Source organism: Mustela putorius, unplaced genomic scaffold (genome assembly GCF_011764305.1).
Source record: "Mustela putorius furo isolate JIRA1106 unplaced genomic scaffold, ASM1176430v1.1 tig00000508_pilon_pilon_pilon, whole genome shotgun sequence".
Classification (NCBI taxonomy): domain Eukaryota; kingdom Metazoa; phylum Chordata; class Mammalia; order Carnivora; family Mustelidae; genus Mustela; species Mustela putorius.
The window spans coordinates 15,134,700-15,155,665 of NW_025421402.1; the positions used below are offsets into that span (position 1 = coordinate 15,134,700).

The window sequence follows — 20,966 nt, forward strand, 5'->3', positions numbered from 1 at the left end:
TCAATGATAATGATTATTCTTACAATTAGTGTTAATTTACAGGGTCCCTGGATGGCTCAGTTATTAAGCGTCTGCCTTTAGCTCAGTTCATGGATCTGGGATCTAGCCCTGTATCCGGCTCCCCACTCAGTGAGGAGCCTGCTTCTCCTTCTCCCTCTGCCTGCTGCTCCCCCCACTTGTGCCCATGCTCTCTCCGTCAAATAAATAAATAAATAAAAACTTTTTAAAAATAGTGTTAAATTGATAGCCAAAAAAGAATAACAGAGCAAAATAAATGACATAGTGTCATCAGTAATAATTTTGCATATTGTTTGTGTTTGCTAGGAAATATTCTCTTGATCCAGAACCAATGCATTCATGTGTGGTTTTGTTTTTGTTTACAGTGGATATGACACTTTTCAAGAGGAAAGCATTTCAATCCCTTTTACTTAAATGCATCATATGAACATAGAAAATGTGAATTTACATTTTTTTGTGATATAATATGTACTTAAATTTTGCATTCGAGATAATTAACATGAGCTTTAACTCCTTATTTGCTTTATATCTAGGGCAAGATTTTCAACCTCCCTGTTTCTCAGATTCTCCACCCTGAAAGGTAGATAAGAGCTCTTTACCTGGAAGGCGGCTATATGCCATGCCCTCTTCTTCTCCACCACAGCATTCTAAATCTTTGCTCACAATCTGTCCACCACAGCACTGCTGGCCATAGCCATCATGAAGCCTCCCAGCACAGCAAATCTGGTTTCCTGAGGAGGAGTAAGGCATTTTGCCACAGCAGGAGTCACCGATGCCAGTGGAAACCCGATTGTGCTGTTCATCTGGACAACATACTTCACCTGTCAATTTAGGACAATAACAATCATTGCATAGTTAAAAAAATATGCTTTGACTCACAATGAAATTTTATCAGTCATATTGCAGATGCCAACTGGTTGATGGAACTATTAGAAAGAATGCTGTCATTTTGGAGTTGCAAAATTTCAATACGACTTAAAAATTTTTGTATTAAAGAGGTATAAACATGTATCTACTCATATACACAGGTGGTAACTTAGAAGTAACGCTATGCTGCCTATTTCCTCTCTCACCCCTAAGAAATGTGTACATTAGGTCTGGTAACGTGATTAAGTAACATTACAAAAAAGTTTGTCCACAAATACTTTTCTATCTATGTCATGTATTTTTCTGGAAAGTGGAGTGGATTCAGAAATTAACCTAAAAGTTGGATTCCCTAGATTATGTTTTTTTAACCAATTTATAATCATTTAAGCAAACAAAATACTTTCAATGTGAAGATCAATTAAAAGAGAGGAGATAAAAATACTATATTCAAGTCAGCACATCAGTACTTTGCTGGGCTGTGGAAGACACTGAATTTCACTAATGTAGTTGCACCCACATGCTCCCTTTGCATGATATTCCAGGAAACTTGAAAAAAGAATAAGATAGTCTTTTGCCTAGTGCCATGGTACCAAAGTTTAAATTTTATAAATGTCAATAGGCAGCATTTGTGGGGGTAGGAAGATGCTCTAAAAGACAGAACAACTCCAAAGGACAAAAAAAATAATTTTTCATCTTTTAAGGATACCTTGGAAAGGACTACTAACAACTTGGTGGATCTAAAATTAAAACTGTATTGCTCCTCTCTAGCTCATGACCTAACTCTCAGTTGACCTCCTTTCTGAACCCTTGGACCCTGACTCTCTCTTCCCTCTTGCCTAACTCTTCTTTTTTTGTGTCTTCAACAGATCCTCCTCTCTTCACTTCACCCTTTAAAATATATCTTTCTCCCTGGACAATATTCCCTCATTTTATCTTATAAGGTCTATAAGTATATTGGCCAGCCTCTGGAAGGTCTTAAAGCTCTAAACCATGATCCAGATAAGATTTACATAATCTAGTTAATGACATGCCAAACCTTAATAAAAGGAAGACTCAAATTCACTAAAATAATTAGGATTCCCTTAAGAATTTATGGTCCTGGACTTCCTGATCTTTATCAAATAGTTTATCTATGTTTGAGGTCGAAATATTCTAAAGCTTGGTTAGTAAAAACAAGATGACTTGCTTACCAAAATGATATTAAAAATATGGGGTAATATTTATCTATGGATACATATGTAAAGAACATAAAAAAATAGGAACAAGAATGCCTAGCAGGTATCCTTGAAGTCTTTCTTATCCATATTCATTGGTCAAAAATCCATTATAGTAGATGAAATGTACAAATTACTAGAAATACACAACCTAAAAGACTGAATCATGAAGAAATAGAAATTTGGAAAAGACCTATAACTATTAACAAGATTGAATCACTTATTAGAAATCTCCCAACAAAGAAAAACTCTAGACCAGATGGTTTCACTGGTGAATTTTACCAAACATTTAAAGAATTGATATTAATCCTTCTCAAACTCTTCTAAGAAACTGAAGAAGAATAAATACATCCTAACAAAATTTATGAGGTCAGCTTTGCCCTGATGCCAAAACCAGACAAGATAATTTAAGAAAGAACAAAGCAAAAACTACAGACCAATATCCCTTATGAAAATTGATGTAAAAATCCTAACAAAATGCTGGCAAACTGAATTAAAGAGCATATTTACTTATTTATTTATTTATTAAAGATTTTATTTATTTATTTGACACAGAGAGAGAGATCACAAGTAGGCAGAGAGGCAGGCAGAGAGAGAGGAGGAAGCAGGCTCCCCACTGAGCAGAGAGCCCGATGCGGGGCTCGATCCCAGGACCCTGAGATCATGACCTGAGCCGAAGGCAGAGGCTTTAACCCGCTGAGCCACCCAGGTGCCCCTAAAGAGCATATTTAAATGATTATCCAACATAACCAAGTGGGATTTATTCCTGAAAAGAATGCAAAGATGGTTCAGTACATGAAAGTCAGTGTGATATATCCATATTAACAGAATGAATAAAGAAAAACACAAGATTACCTCAAATGACATAGAAAAAACACTTGACAAAATTCAACACTATTCTATTATAAAAACATTAAATAAACCAGGTATAGAAGGAAACTACCACAACACAAAACAGAGCATATATGAAAAACCCACAGCTAACATTATAATCAACAGTGAAAGTTTTTCTCTTAAGATCAGGAAGACAAGGCTGTCAGCTTTTGCCACTTCTATTCAACATAATATTGGGACTTATAGCCAGAGCAATTAGACAAGAAAAAGAAATTAGGAACATCCCAACCAAAAAGGAAGGAGTAAAATTATCTCTGTTTATAGCAATGCAATTTTATATGTAGAAAACCCTAAAGATTCCACAAGAAACCTGTTAAGACTAATAAAAGAATTCAACAAAATTGCAGGATACAAAACCCACACATAAAAATTAGTGTTTCTATACACAAAACCTGAACAATCTGAAGAGGAAATTATTTTTTAAAAAAGTAATTCCATTTACAATAGTTTAAAAAATACTTAAGAATAAGCTTAACCAAGAAGGTAGAAGACTTGAACACTGAAAACTACAAAAGGTTGATGAAATAAATTAAAAAAGACACAAATAAATTTGACATCCCATGTTCATGGATCAGAAGATGATACTGTTAAGATGTTAATACTACCCAAAGTGATCTACAGATTCAATGCAATCTCTATCAAAATCCCAACAATATTTTTTGCATAAATAGAAAATCTATCCCCAAGTTGCAATGGAATCTCAAGAACCCCAAATAGCCAAAACAATTTTGAAAAAAAAAAACAAAGTTGGAGGTCTCACACTTCCTCATTTCAAAACTTACTATAAAGATACAATCAATACTACAAAGATACAATTAATAATCAAAATGGTGTGGTCCTGGTACAAAGACAGACATACAGACTGACGGAACAGAATAGAGAGCCTAGAAATGAAACTACAAAAATAACCAAATAATTTTCAACAAGGGTGTCAAGACCATTCAATGATGAAAGGACTATCTTTTCAGCAAATGGTCCTTGGAAAAAAAATATTCACTTGCAAAAGAATGAAGTTGAATCCTTATCTTATATCATGTACAAAAATTAATTCAACATGGACCAAAGACCTGAATGTAAAGATAAAATTACAAAATTCTTAGAAGAAACATAAGGGGAGATCTTCAAGACATTGGACTTGGCAATAATTTATTGATTATGACATCAAAAGTACAAGGCAACAGAAGAAAAATAGATGTATTGCACCTCATCAAAATTTAAAAGTGTTATGCATCAAAAGACATTAATGACTGTATAAAAAGGCAAACCATAGGAGAAAATATTTGTAAGTTATATAACTGATAAGGGACAAACACCCCAAATTTCCAAAGAATTCCTGTGACTCAGCAATGAAAACACAAACAACCCATTAAAAAAATGGCTAGAAGACTCATACAGATATTCCTCCAAAGAAGATGTACAGATGGCCACTAATCATATGGAAAGATGTTGAATATTTTTAATTATTAAGAAAATGCATACCAAAATCGCTATGAGATACTACTTTATAGTCAGAAAGAACAGCTATTATAAAATAAAGAAACAGAAAATAATATGTTACCAAGGAATTAGAGAAGTTGGGTCTTTTGCATATAATAAATTGCACGTTGTTGTGGAGAATATAATATAATATAGCTTCTGTGAAAAACACTAAGGCAGTTCCTCAAAAAATTTCACACAGAATTTTCTTATGATTCAGGAATTTCACTTCTGAGTATAAAGTTAAAAAAATATATAAGCAAAGCAGGACTCAAACAGGTATTTGTACACCAATGTTCATAGCAGTATTGTTCACAAAAGTCATAAGGTGGAAACAATCCAAATATTCATCAGTAGATGAATGGACAAAGAAAATGTGGTATATCCATACTATGGAATGCTTTTCAGTCTGAAAGACAAAAGAAATTCTCATATATTTTAGAATACAGATGAACCCTGAAAACATAGTATGTGTATATGAAGGACACAGAGTAGTCAAATTTATAGAGTCAGAAAATAGAATGGTCATTGTCAGGGGCTAGGGGCTAGGGACAACAGGGAGTTAATGTTTAATGGAAACAGAGTTTCAGTTTGGGAAGATAAAATGTTCTGGAAATGGTGGTGGTGGTGATTGCACAACCATGTGAATATACTCAATGCTGTTGAAATACGCACCTAAAATGGTGAAAATTATAAATTTTGTTATGTATACTTTACTACAATAAAAAAGTCCAGTTCCATAAACAGGGGAAACATAATTCCATGCCTAGTTTCAGAGACCACTTAGCTACCAGAAGGAATACTCTGTTCTCAGTGGAAGTCAAGATTTCAATAATTCCTTGGAAATCAGAAGATAGGATAGTAGACGATGTCTTCTCTCTAAATTAGAAGAACTTGGTGAGCACTTGGAAGATACTTTGGCTCACAAAAAAGAAAAAAATGGATCAAATTAATAGATTTCAGATTAAGCAACTAAATAAAGGATGTACAAGGACATATCCATGTCTAGTCTACACAAAGACGAATGTCATTTTTGTAAGGAAAGGGGACACTGGAAGAACATTTGCTCTACTTTAGCTAGAAAGAATTTAAAAAGGAAAAAGACAAACACTGGCTGGCACAAGAACCTCTTTCTGTTAAAGCAGCTGCTCTGGTCAATCCATAACTGCCTTTACCACAAAAAAAGAGAACTTTTCATGCAGTGGTAGAAACTGAAGTTTTCATATCTAATTGATATTGGGGTTACACTGTTATAAATTCTACTATGTTTCTATCATTCCTTCCTAGGAATAACCTGTCTCAGAGGTAGACATTTCAAATACATTCCAGACTCTCCCTTTGTCTTTGTCTTCTCTTTAATCAAAATACTTTTCTGCTAACTTTGTATTTTTTCCACTTTGGTGCATTTGATGGGAGGAAATTTTTTTTGTTAATGGGATGCTAGGACTAAATGTGTATACACAAACCTATTTCTTGAACTCCCAGCAGAATCCCCAGCCTATAATTTGATGATGGCACAGGCTAACTATCTAATTCCTGATGACTTCATGATCTACATCTCAGACCTTGAATCTGTCTTCAAGAGTCACTGGGGCAAAGAGAGTTTAGATATGGGATTCATAGAAGAGGTTAAACCCTTAAAGGTCTCTATAAATCTATGTCCTTCTTGAAACTGGCTAAAAATTCACTAAAAAACAAATGGTGGTTGTTGAAAAAAATCTGGTCCATTGTACCCACATAACTCCAGAAAAGACTTCTTATTCCCTATTGTAATCCTTATAATATCTCATTCATTCCATCCAAAAAATAAATGACTTGTATACTACTTTGTCCAAGATTTAAGGGCCATTAACAAGATTGTGCTTCCTCACTTCCCATAGTTCCCAACCTAATACCATCCTCTCTCTAGTCCCTGCGACAGTTGCTTAGAGTCATAGATCTATGGGTAGCAGTTTTTCATATACTCTTGCACTCACACTCCCAGTATCTTTTTTTATTCACTTGGGATAATTATGCCCCAAGAGTTTACAGAAATGCCACTTTAATTTTCATAATTATTTTACCATAGCATTAGAGTGATAAGCAGAATATGACCTCCCAGAGATGTCCATGTACTAATCTCTGGAATCTGCGAATATGTTATGTTAATGACCAAAGGGGATTAAAGCAGCATGATGGAATTGAGCTTGATAATGCTATGTGAGAAAGGACTGAGTACTATCGCAAGGCTGGAAGATGGTAGGAGGCCCCTAGTCAAGGAATGTGTGGGCGGCCTCTACGAGGTGGAAAAGGATTCTTTAAGGCAGTCTGGCTTGATACACTGTTTCTGGCCCATTGAGACCCATTTGGAACTTCTGACCATGAGAAATGTAAGGTAATAAAATTGTTTTGTTTTAAGCCACCACGTTTCTGGTAACCTAGGAAAGTAATACACTAAAGATACTTGGTTTCCGCTTTAAAACTGCACTCTTACACAATGTGTGGATGATCTTCCGTTATGTTCCTGTGAAAGCTTGACAAATTGATTCTCTGTATTTGTTGACAGTGGTAGCACAGAAATGACATAGTTTCCAAGCATCCGTGTTTTCAGAACAAAGCGCATTTCCTAGGGTCTGGATTTGAAACTGTGAGGTCATGCAAAATAGAAAGTCTCTTTCTCTTTAAAGGTTGGAAGCTATTTGTGACTTCCCTAGTCAAATGCTGAAAGCCAGCTTAGATAAAGGATTGCTTGGTCTCTTAGAATCAACAAGAATCAATGAGGATTCCTGGGCTCATAGGATCTCAATGTCCATTAGACATTTGATTCTTAGCTTTTACGAACTGGTTGCCCTTTAACAGAATTGGATAAAAGTGGACACAACTGAGTCTTTGCTCTAGAATAATTCATAAGAGACTATCTCTTGTCACCTACAGGATGCCTCTTAACCTCATGTACTCTAATGCTCCCCAATTCTTATCAACCTTTCCTTCTATTTGCACACGAAAACTTTGGGGGGTCTAATTCCAGAAATCAGAGACATAAATTTCCCACTAATATTACTTAGTTTAAATAACCTAATGAAGGTCAAACAACTAATAAGTGAAAGAAATGAGATGTGAAGCCAGGCAGTTTGACCCCAAAGTCTGTCATTTTTATCCAATCGTTACTCAGCATCAAACCAGCAAACCCCTATACAGAATTTTCTTTTATTAGAATATGATCATATACATTATTACCTGAAATAACGACCTTAGTCTCTAACTGGGACGTTTTTGCTTGCTTTCTTTAAATAGGAATTTTCAATGTAATTTTAATGGAGATAAATTTTCTTTCTTTCTGCTCTACCAATATGCCAGAAAAGCATATTAAATTACATGTATGAAGTCATCACATTATTATATAATACAGTATCTCTAATGGATCAATCTAATTTTTAATCATATAAATTTCAGTCTCCACTAACAGAGTGACTTGATCTTGTTCCTATGTCTTTCTTTTCCTATTTATAGAATAGAAATAGAATTCTAAGGCATATGACTTTAACATTTTTTAACATTTTATTTAAAAAATCACCCATTTAAAATTGACCTATTGGGGTGATGCATAATTCTATGAATTTTAACATAAAGATACAATTAGGATACAGATGAGTTTCATCACTCCCCCGAACTCTATACTATTCTTTCAGTCATGCCTCCTCTCATCTGTCACCATTGGCAACCACCGATTTGTTCCCCATCGCCACAGCTTGTCCTTTCACATGTCATATAAATGGAATCTCCCAGGACATAACTTTTGAGCCTGGCTTCTTCCTTTTCCTTTGCCTTTCCTTTCTTTTCTCTTTCTTCTGTTTTTCCTTTCCTTTCCTTTCCTTTCTTTCTTTCAGATTTTATTTATTATTTGACAGAGTGTGAGCACAAGCAGGGGTAGCAGCAGAGGAAGTGGGAGAAGCAGGCTGTCCACTGAGCAGGCAGCCTGATGTCTGGCTTGATCTCAAGGACCCCGGGGTTATGACCTGAGCTGAAGGCAGACACTTAATGGACTGAGCCACCCAGGAGCCCCAAGACTGGCTTCTTTCACTCAGCATAGTATCTTTCTGGTTTTTATTAGTAGTTTGTTCCTTTTGATTCCTGGGTAGTATTCCTTTGTGTGGATACACCACAGTTTGTTCCTTTACCCACTGAGGGACATTTGAGCTATTTCTGGTTTTGGGCAATTATGAGTAGAACTGCTATAAACACTTGTGAGCAGGTTTTGTATAAACACAAGTTTTCATTTCTCTAGGGAAATTACCAAGGAGTGGGTCAGGGCATAATCAGTTTTCTCTGAAGGTATGAAATCCTGGAATGTAGGGGACAGTTGGCTTAGTTGACAGTCTTTAAAAGGATCCTTTTTAAAAAAAGATTTTACTTATTTATTTGTCAGAGAGAGAGAGAGAGAGCACAAGCAGGGGGAGCAGCAGGCAGAGGGAGAAGCAGGGTTTCGCTGAGCAAGGAGCCCAATACAGGACTCCATCCCAGGACATGGGATCATGTGGGATCATGATTTGAGCTAAAAGCAGATGCTTAATAGATTGAGCCATCCAGGCATCACTTTTCTTCCTTCCTTCCTTCCTTCCTTCCTTTCTTTCTCTCTCTCTCTCTCTCTCCTTCTTTCCTTCTTTTCTTCCTTCCTTCTTAAGGATTTTACTTATTTATTTGTCAGAGAGAGAGAGAGTGAAAGGATCCTAAAACACGGTATGCATAAGCAGAAGGAAATTCTAATTTTTTCTTCTACTAGAGGCCAAAAAAGGAGGAAAGACCTTATTGTGAGCAGTGAAGTCATTGTACTTGTTACCATCCTCTGGGTAAAAGGATTTTGAAACTTGGTCTCAAATGTGGTTGCATGTTTTTTAAATCTCCACAGCCAGAAATCAGTGTATTTTCTTGGCAAACTTTAACATAACCTACCACATGGTAAAGGGGCAGCATAGTTAGTTAAATATCATTTAGGACAACTGTGGGTTTAGAAGAAACATTGTGTGTGTGTGTGTGTGTGTGTGTGTGTGTGTAAACATTGTGTGTGTGTGTGTGTGCGTGTGTGTGTGTGTGTGTGTGTGTGTGTGTGTATGGGAAAATCTATATATTGGGGAAAACCAACATTTTTTAAAGCCAGTTTTTAGGATAACAAATATTAATTAGTTTAGATATTTTCTTATTCAGTCACTGACAGAAGAAAATGCTTTATAAAAAGAGATGTGGATTATATCAATGAGAACCAAAACTGATCCTTTTTTTCCCTCAAAAAAGGTCTATTAGACGTAAGATACAAGGATCAGTCACCTTCTCATTAACCTCTCAAAATGAATCTATTCCACGACAGGCTTGAAATGTTTTCTCTCTAAAAGCTACCATGCAGTCTTCACAGTTAATTGTTATTCTTATCAAAGAATGACCCACATTAACATTTAGCTTGAGGTCATTAGCATATTTATAAAAAAAAGGGGAGTGGAATAAGCATTCTTTCCTCTGCCACTCTTTGTTGTAGAGTGCTATAAAGGAAAGTTGTGAGAAAAATACGAAGTAAATATTATTAACTAATATTTCAGACTTATCTATAAATATCAAAATGCCTATATCCATCTTAGCCTGGAACTGACAGAGTACTGATTGAATTTTAATTGCATTTAGATACAAAATGGTTTGGGGTCACTATGCTTTCTTTCTTGATGTAAACAGTGTTAAAGTAGTTAACAAAGACCATTGGCTGAGGACAGAGGTCACAATATAATCTCTTCATTTAGGTACATTGAGATTAATGATTGCAGCAAAACACTCTCTTTGATTATCCCATGAGATTGCATTTTTTTCCCTTGACACTATGGTAGGCATTCTAATACTGTGATAAATGAACTACTTAAAAGGAATCCAGATATGGACCATGCTCAACAGTTTGGAAGTTACTGAAATGTTTGAGTTTTGAATGAGCATGTGTCATATACAGATCAGGAAGGTTTTGAAAACTCTTGCTTCAAAAATTACTTATTAAAAAGTTTTGTATAATGTCAATAAATGACTTTTGGATTTTCATGGTTTATTTTATCTTCAGGAAAAAAGAGTTAAGATTATTTGAATTTCTTTTCTTTTCTTTTTTATTTTTTTTAAGAAAGAGAGAGACTACAAGGGCAGGGAGGGGCCCAGGAAGAGGGAGAGAGTCTTAAGCGGACTGAAGTGCTGAGCATGATCCCACAACCTTGAGATCATGACCTGAGCCAAAACCAAGTGTCAGATGCTCAACTGACTGAGCCACCCAGGAACCTTGGAATTTTTTTCTTTTAATTAGATTGTTTTCTTAGCTTGAAATCTGACAGTTGTGTTAGGACTGAGAAGGGTGAAATGCAAATCTAAGAGTTAACAGACATGATGAATATAACCAATGATTTTTCATCAATGTTAAGGGACAGAGAATATTTTCTTAGTTTCAACAGTTCACTGCAAATCCTAATATCAAAAATTTTCATGAGACTTGGTAATAAAACCCCTATTATTTAGTTCTATGTTAGAATTAGAGAAAATCCTGGTATGGTCCATTAGTCTAAACAACAGGAAAGAAGACAACAGAACATGCCCATCGCATCTATATAATTATATTTTTCAGGGCAAATTTTTGCAGGGGAAAGAAAATAGGAAATGTAGTAGAAAACTCCCAAAGTGTAAACTATTTTGAGAGAGTAAAGCATTTGGCGGAGTTTGATTAGTTGTTAACACGATAATTTCAGGAGAAAGAAGTTATCCTTTTCTACAAAATCCTTATTTCCAACACCATTGTTTTTTCTTACTTGGAAAATCTAGTTGATTAGGAGTTAAATTATGAAAGTATATTTTGCAAAAGAATAAGAACAGCATGGCTATAAAGACAGATTTGTCTATTAGTATTAAGGAAAAATTATGAAGATTAGAGAGTCTCTGCCTTGAATAAACTTGCATATATTTAATGACCTCACCTTCCCTTTTTGCTCTAGTATTTTTACAAGAGATTTCACTCTCACATATGTTGGATAAGCATATTTATGCCAAACACAAAGGTACACTGAACAATAACCTGAATTAACTGTATGTTTAACATAAATTCCTAGTTAAACTAGGTATCCTGAAGCATTCAGCTTTTCTCGGACATCTTCTCTTTATCCCATATCTGTTTTCTTCACTTCTGAAGACACAGGCATTAAACTTAGGTGGTAGAAAAAAAAATCTGTATTGTCAATGGCTTTCTCAGGATAAATAGTAACTGTCAGTGGCAGTAATGAAGAGATTTAGAAGTCTGAAATAGTCACTTTAAAAACTATGTTAACATATATTAACATATTTTGGTTTCTAAGAAAAAATATTTGACTTTTCTTTTTCCCCCATTGTTTTGCTTCTTAAAGTCCACAGATGAGTGAAATCTATGGTATTTGTCTCTCTCTGTCTGACTTATTTTGCCTAGCATTATACTCTCTAGCTCTATCCACTGGGTTGCAAATAGCAAGATTTTATTCTTTTTGAAGGCTAAGAAATAATCCATATACCACATCTTCTTTATCTGTTCATCAGTCAATGGACATATGGGCTCTTTCCATAAATGGCTATAGCTGATAATGCTGTTATAAACATTAGGGTGCACAGATTCTTAACTACAGAAAACAAACTGGAGGGCTTTGCTGGAAGGGAGGTCAGGGGGAGCATGGATAAAATGGGTGGTGGGTGTTGTGTGAGTACCGAGTATATACAAGTGATGAATCATTAAGTTCTACACCTGAAACTAATATTACACTGTATCTTAACTAACTGGAATTTAAATAAAAACTTGGAAAAAATAAAGTAAATAACAGATTCAAAAAAAAAAAAAAAGAGTAAGTCGAGCTGAGCATGGATTTTGGAAAGGCATGCGCAGATCTACCCTCCAACTCTTCCACTCCCACGTCTCTGAGCCTGCTTTTGTTATCGATCCTTTCTGTATCTGTTTCCTTATTTATACACTTTAGATAAAATACCAATATCCTATAGTTGTGGGAAGTATATAAGGTATCATATGTAAAACCTTTAAATACAGAGCCTGCCAGAGAAATACCAAATGTTATCATCTTTATTCTCAATTTGTATAGTTTCGTGTGGTTGAAATTTGGACAGTGCATATTTGGTCACTCAAAACAAGAAAGAAAACGGGAGTGCGAGGAGGGAAAAGTCTCTCTTTGCTGTTCTTCGCAGCAACCTTCTTTCTGCCCCACCACAGACAGTGGACTAGTCTCCGATAAACAGAATTTGTGTTTATAATCAATCAATGCATGATTAGTCCAGAATAGGAATGGAGGAAATGAAGAATGGCTTCATGGGGTGGAACACTTAGAAATTCACAGAATTGATGGTGAAAATGCTTAGCCATGGGAAGAAATAAAGTGAAAAATAAAGGGATTTACCAGGTCTTGATAAAGTTCCTTATGTGGTAGATACCATAAGTCCCTTGTGTTCCTTCTCTTTTAGTACCTACCTAGTCTTGCTTAGATTTCAACAAAGCTGAAAGAAGAAATGATATTTAAAAGCAGGCGGCTGGTTATGTGTTAGTCATTCAATTTTTGTTGAGGAGATGCTTGAAATAGTTGATGGGCATGAGTCATGGATTGGCTTTTTCAGGTTCCCAGACTACTGATGTAAGGGCCAAGGGCAGCCGCCCAAGATGGCCCATTCTGGCATGAAGATTTTTTTAAGCTAAAGGCAATCGAGACCATGAAGGCTGAAGAGAAACTTTTGCCCCTCCCTTAAATACATAGAAGAATCCAAATTGGCTGTCTTTCCCAGAATAGGGATTATTAGGAGAGATAAATTTCATCTGAGTGACCCATCTGTACGGCAGGGCAAACAACTAATTACCAAACATCTGCTTTTCTTCTTGTTGCTCTGTGAATACATTCCTTTCCTCTGATGTCCCAGGTCCCTACCCCCTCCCCCTTAGTTCAGAATGACATATAGACCTCATTTTGCCTGACTGTCCTCACTGTCTTTGGAATTTCATCGTTTGTGTGGATTCCTGGTAGGCACATTATTAAAATTGATTTTCTCCTGTTAATCAGTTCCCTGTCAATTTGGTTTTAGTCCAGCTAGAAGATGCTTGAAGAGGACAGGGATTCTCGCTCTCCAACACTGAGCACACCTGGAAATGATCCTCACCTGGTAGAATTCTGGTATAATACCCAGAGCAGCAGTGATGATCTGGTTGAGCCTCTCGTATTCGGCCGCCACAACAAACCGAAGTTGAATTCAAAATGAATGGGATATATTTCTCTTCACAGCAGTGGTGCCCAGGCTGGGGGTCGTAGAGAACTCCATTACAGCAAACCTGAAGATAGGAATTGGGGTTAAAGAAGTATCAGTTTAATTAAAAGTACTAGACCATCCTATCTCATGTGATACAATTATACTCTAGTTGCCCTTGACCTGAGACCAAATGTAGTATATTAATGATAAAAATTCAAAAGTTTGAAAAATGCATTTTCCCAGTATCGTTTAAATTTTATATATGCTATGATACAATGTAGCTTTTTTAGACTTCAAGCATGTTTTGTGCTCTGTTATCACACTCTATAAATATGAATTCTCTTTTGAATGTCAATGCTCCCAATGTAAAGAGGATTTAGAATTGCAAGTGAAAAATTGCCTTCATATATGTGTTTTTATTTTAATCAGTGTTTAATTTGAAAACACATTTATGGAAACCTCTCTCTCATCGATCTTTGCTTTTTTTAAATAAATAGCCTTTTCCTTATAATTTATATGATCATTTATTTACAAACCCAATCTTCAGACAAGGTAATCTCAACAGACTCTCACATTTACATATATATATATACATGTACACATACACACACATATATATGACATATATATGTATATGTCATAGGCCACCATATTAAAAAAAGAAATTTATATGGAAATTAATTTTGAAAAGCCCTTTTAATGATGTGTTTTTTTCCAGGAGCTGTAGAAGAAATTATGTGCTTGAACAATCAAATAATTATTTGCATGCTCACTTGAGGTCTGAGAGACTGACATTCTGTATATATAACAAATCAAATGCTAAATAGTTGCTGAAATGTAGCCTCAGAACCTACACTTGGCATAAGTCACGTAAATTAGATAGAAGCTTCCTGTGGCAGGCAAAATCAACCACTATTTAAAGGTGCTTCTCTTTTTCCATTTTGCACATCGCTATTTCTAGCTTGCACCAACTCGTGAATCAAGCTCAGTATAAAGTGGCAGAACGTGGGCTAAGTCTTCAAACACCACTAGTGTAGTACTTCATTCATTTTTCAAAAATTATCAAAGAACAAAGAAACAGCGCTCTTAAATTCAAAGTTTACCCCTGCAGGTAGCCATGCTAAATCAACTGTGATAAATTTCCTTTTCTGTATTTAGTTATTGAAAGACCCGCGGATCCCCTTACCCAAGAATTCAACACTGCCACAGGATGCAAACAGCAAGAGGTTCTTTATTGTTACGCAGGCAGCAAAAGGTTCTTTATTGTTACACAGGTGCCTGCGGGTGGTCAGCGCGCGCCTGCAGGTGGTCAGCAGCTCCTGCTAGCTGAGCACACCCGGCTGGGGTGGTGCAGGATTTTTATAGACAGGTACAAACAAGTCCCGGATGGGACGGGGCCGATTGGCTGACAATTTGAACATTTGAAAAAAGGCATACTTGGTGTTAGCGGATTGGCTTTGGAAGACCCCCTCGCGCAAAGAGAAAGGCGGGAAGGGGAAACAAAGAGGGGAAGTTTGACCTTATTACTCAGCAGAAAGACATCCTGCCTACCTGACTATGCAGCCCCCTGTCTACGTGACCTACGTGACCATGCAGCCCCCTTGCCTATGTGACCATGCCTCGGCTATTAGGAGAAGGTATCTTGTTCAAACAGGAGACAAGTGTCATGCCCTAAAAGCCAAGGGGTTACAGAAAGGCAAAAGAGCAGTTACATTGAATTCAACCCTGGGGGAAGGGTCTTTTCATTGCAAGGGGAGGAGGGGGTACTCTTACACAACAAAAGAGCAGTTAATTAGTTAACGACAGGGGGGGGGGGGGGTCTTTCATTATTAGCAGTAAGGATTCAGAATTAGTCTCATGCCAGAGATAAACTGGGTGACCTTCTCTTTGATGCCATACTCTGTGTGAAAAGTAAATTTGAAATTATGACCCATGTGTAAGACTTAAGCACAAAATTGCCATGTGTTTATTTGGGGATTTACGGATGCTGGTCATTTTTGCTTTCAGGGGAAAAACAATGCTCACCTTCTTCTAGTTTTATGACAGTGACCTAAAATCTTGCTCTTTGTCGTGTGGTCTTAAAGGATTTGTTCAAGTCCAATTCTCATGAAGAGAATTTCTAGACATTGAAGTACATCTAGTCGTTTTCTTCAGTAAGCTTCTCTAGTCCTTATCATTTTCTTGTGGGATCGTCACCGAAAGGTGTATTTAGTGTGGTGGGATCGTCACTGGAAGGTGTATTTAGTGTGGTGGGATCGTCACCGGAAAGGTGTATTTAGTGTGGTGGGATCGTCACCGGAAGGTGTATTTAGTGTGGTGGGATCGTCACCGGAAGGTGTATTTAGTGTGGGTGCATCAGAACTGGTTCATCCCATCTTCCCACTGCCATTCTCAGGCTCCTTTAGCCACATGAAACTTGTGAATTTTTTCGAGTGCCTTTTGGTTCAGATCATTGGTGGGTCCCCAAAGTGATATGCTCAAGCAATTATTTCTCTCGGGAGGTCTCCACGTAAACAGAATTATTTCTTAATTTCTAATTCAAGTTTCAAGTTAGCTGTCTCAGAAAACATAAACGGAAATTTCACTAACTTGAGTTGATAAGTGTGTACCTCATATCTGAATAGCCTTTTCCTTGTTCTACAGTTTTCCTAAAGCAAGTCTATAATGTAGTGATTCTCAAAATACAGTTCCTGAAACAGATGCAAAGGATTCACCTGGGGACATGTTAGAAATGCAAATTTTCACACTCCACCCAAGATTTACCAAATTTGAGTTCCTGAGGGTGGGACCTGCAATCCGTGTTTTAATAAGCCTTCCAGGTCTGATGATCACTGGGGTTTGAATAAATGGTAAGTTTTGCATATGTATTTCTAGTCCTCCTGATATTGTGGTGATTTAGCCTAACAATTCTTAGTCTCTTTTCTGTCTCTTTCCAACTTCTCACCCAAGAAATATATATTCATAGTTAACTCTAAACAGAAATTTACAAACGATTGCTTTCTCTTGAGATTTTAATTGACTTCCTTTATTCTCTTTAACTGTCAATACCTGTGTATGTCCTTAATCCTTAAAAAGAAAAATAAGCCTTTGCTTAATGCATCGAAGATTTCTTTCTTTCTCCCAGAGAACATTTTTTTAATGGGCAAATTTATTCCAGCATTTTTCCCTTCAAAAATCCTGAATTTAATTTTATTTTATGGAGGTATGTTCATCACATAGTGTACATTTAATGGCCTAAAATAATGCAAAACTTAGGCATAATGGCAATTCAGGAGACTATGTACCAAAAAAAAGTATAGATAGTAACTGCTAGATTTAAAACATTTCTTAGATGATAGCCACTGCTTGGCCAGTGTCAGCTGTAATAATTTGTATTTTGATCCATATTGCTTCAACAACTCACTTCCTTAATTACTGTGTCTTTTTGCGGTGAATCTTTTGAATTTAGTAACAGCTTTAGTACATTAAATGTGTGGTGTTGTTGTTGACAAACAGGAACATTATTTCATTAGGTGAAATCCTACCTTCAAAGTAAGGATTCTCTGCATCATTTGTCAATAAAAGCCATTTGCAAACTCCTGTCTGGCTGTGTTATTGATCTGATTCCTAAACTGCAACTAATATGAACATTAATCTGCACATGGCCATAATTTTAAAATATTTCCGCCAAACCATGGAAGGTCCTGCTCACAGTTACTCATCAGTGTCATGGAAACTAACAGCCAGTTGTAGCTGAATGGATTTGTTGCAAGGAAAATTCAAGTCATTCAATCAAATACAAATTCGGGAGTTCGTTGCCATTTCAATAAACTAATATTTCCTGTGAAGATGATAAAAAATGAGAAGGCTAAGATGTTCATGAGGAGGAAGGGTTTTTATGAGCATCCTTTCTTTTCCTTGGGGTCTTCCTGATAGACTAGTGGAAAAATTGATTATGACAAATCATGGTTTAGGAAGCAAGTGATTTCACCAGGAGTGTTTAGTGAGAAAAACATATTTTGCTGACTCATATGAAAAGATATACCTTAGTTTCCGGAGAATAGCACCTATGTCCACAGATGCTTTTAGGTTTTTGACACTTCACTGCCTTGCATACCTCGCCCCTGTGGTCCTTTCTTAACTTCTGGGTTTTAGGGCATGAAAGCCATGTTTTACGTAAGACATCATATCCAAGAATGATACCATTTGGCTTCCCTGGAGACATCCAATCAACTTGAAGGGATCTGCAATGGATAGAATAATCAATACCTCTGAAAAGATAACATTTAACATCACTGCTCTCAGCCTCATGTACTTCCAGTTAATCTCCCAGATTGGTCAAAAGGTCCATTTTGTCAAGAACTTCTTAATTAAGAAGCTGCAGCAAAAGAATATATACAACTACCATACAGTATGTTTAGAGAATCCATGAAAACCATGGAAGCTTTTGGGAGGATAACATATGACGAGAGTCCAGTGATCTCCCACTCTAAACTACAGAGACAGGAGAGTACCACTGTTTTGGTTAATCAGGAAAACCAACAGGAAAATTTGGTTGGACAAGGAAAAATAAGACACAGGTAATATGAAAAGGTGGTAAATAAGGTGGAAATTAGAACATGTTGCAGACCTCATCTATCCTTAAAATCCCCATCTCCTTTGCCTTCCTTTCCCAGCTCACACATAGCTGTTCATAGATATGTAGCTAGAAAACCACAGTGAGGGTCTCTGAAGGTTCCTAGGCAATTTCAGCTTTCTTGACCCCCATCACCTGCCCCTTTTCCCTGTCTGTTAAACATGATGTCTGCAACTTCAGCAACTGCAACTGCAACTGCAGCCACTTGAGAAAGATCATAAGAATCTCCAAGAGAGGCACCATGATATTTGGTACAGGTGAACCAACACCAGCCACCATTTACAATCTCTGGAACTATTTACTTAAGCCGCTGTTGTTGGGTGTCTTTTTACCTGAAGCCAATATAAATGTGCAAATTGACAAAATCTTATTATCCATGGATAAACTTACCAACTGGTAAAAAAAAAAATCGATAAATGTATTATTTATAAATTATATCATGATAAACTAAATGTAATATCCTTCCAAATATACTTTGCTTAGGCATATTTTGATATTTGACTAATATAAAAAGATTTGTTTCTCTAATAATTTTTTAAAAGATTATTTATTTATTTGAGACAGAAAGAGCACATGAGCATGGGGCGGTGGGGAGAGGAGAGTGAAAGGGAGAAGCAGCTCCTCAGTGAGCAGGAAGACCTACATGGGGCTGGATCGCAGGCCCCTGAGATTATGAGCCACACTGAAGGCAGAACCTTAACCTACTGAGCCACCCAGGAGCCCCTCTAATAATTCTTTAAATATCATAGTTGGACATGTTTTGTGGCAAGAAATATAGGAATTGGAAATTCCCATAACAAATATGTTTACATCATTGTATTCTATGGGATGCTTGATTTTTAAAAGTAGAGCAACAATCATTCTAAATATGAGTATACTATTTTGGGGGGAGGTTGGTATACAATAAGGGCATAGTATTCACCTAAAACTTAACTGCAGTCTCAATGATCTATTAATATTTCTTTTGTTGAAATAAATGAAATCATAACATTAAGCTGTCCACTAGGAATCAACCCTGAATAAGATGATTTGCTCTCATGTTAATATCATAGAACTTTCATTTTGCAGTTAGGACTACTTGCCAGAATGATACAGCCTAGATGACTCACCATACTATCTTTAGCATTTTTAAAATAAGCTCTATAAGCAGAATAGTTAAAAATTTTAATAAAGTCCCAGAGATTTGAATATGACATATTCTTGAATTTTTTTAGCATGGCAAAGGAAGCCTTCCTATTTTACATGGAAATGTAAAATAATAATTACTTTTATTCTCATTATTTTCAAAACAAGGGTAGAACTTTGACATTCAAGATGAATTCTATTTTTATAATTCTAAAATTTCCAACTATAACAATTAACCAATTACAAACAGTTATCAGGCACTTTTACATAGAAAACATTCCAGTAGGTAATTTGGAAGAGAGCAAGCACACATAAGCTTATATAAGCTATACTTTAAAGTTCTTACAATAAAAATCTTACAATAACTTATGTGACCACTTTTCTGCCATTGTGTTAAGTGGTATTTTTCTTACACCTTTCATTTTAAGAAGAAATGTATCTTTACAGGCAAAATTACTGGACCCTATCAGAATTCCAAGTGACATCACATATTAGGAATTCAATTAAGCCCAAACATTTACGTTAAAAAGCAGCAGTCAAGATAAACCTTGACATTTTAATAGACTGCTAAAAAAAAAAAAAAAAGAAAATCATTATTTCATTTTCTTGGGGGTACAAACATAACACATTCACTAATAAGACTCTGTAGATAGGAAATTAATGTCACCTACAAGAGAACAGTTTCATAGGTGACTTGTATAGTCACCATTATTATTCTAAGGTCTTTATCCAACTTTCAAAATTAATTCCACATTTTCCAGATACCTCTTTTGTATTCACTGCATAATCAACCACAGGAAAGACTACATTTAAGTGACATTCAAGGGTCTGACTTTTCTACAAAAGCCAGTGAATTAGTAAAGTCTAGAAAACACCAGGTAGAATACCACACCATTGTAACTTTTTCTTCTAGCAGAAAATAAGTGTGGAGTGAGACTACTTATATTTTTAGTGATAACATGAACAGTTTTGCTTTTGAGGATCTGAATCAGATACAAGAAGATAAATGATCAAAGAAGAGTAACAAGTTTAACACCTATACTACACCTCTCATTAGAACCAAAGAAAATGACACGGAACAACCTTTGGTTGCTGATCTGAAATGAAACGGGAAAATGACACAGAAAAACCTTTGGTTGCTGATTTGAAATGAAAGACATCTCTGAGAAATATGCACCACTATTATCTGGATTGATGGTTTCATTCCTTTAATGTTTAAGAGTAAAATAGAAGAAACACTCTTATACCATAGACATGAACGTTAAATATCAGGGAAACAAACTGAAGCTTTTTGGTATAGATTAGTAAAGGCTGTATGCTCATGCAGAAAAATCAACCAACTGTAAGTCCTTGAATGGATTTTTTGGGTAGATCTGTTCATAAAGTCATGATTGGAGTATAATTAACTCCAGAACACTAGGGACTAAAATTAAGCTACCTTAATAAAGTTTCAGATGAAAGCCATTATATCTATACATATTTTGATACATGGATTCGTTGATACTGTT

General features: G+C 36.0%; 1 protein-coding gene across 1 annotated transcript in view; it reads right to left on the minus strand.

Moving 5' to 3' along the window:
- USH2A (usherin) overlaps positions 1-20,966 on the minus strand; it is a 681,643-nt gene that overhangs the window by 166,447 nt on the left and 494,230 nt on the right. The window contains exons 47-49 of the mRNA XM_045081155.1: positions 17,743-17,941; positions 13,632-13,800; positions 618-839 (exon numbers count right to left, since the gene is read on the minus strand). Of these exons, the coding sequence (XP_044937090.1) occupies positions 618-839; positions 13,632-13,800; positions 17,743-17,941 (590 nt within the window). The remainder of the gene's footprint in view (positions 1-617; positions 840-13,631; positions 13,801-17,742; positions 17,942-20,966) is intronic.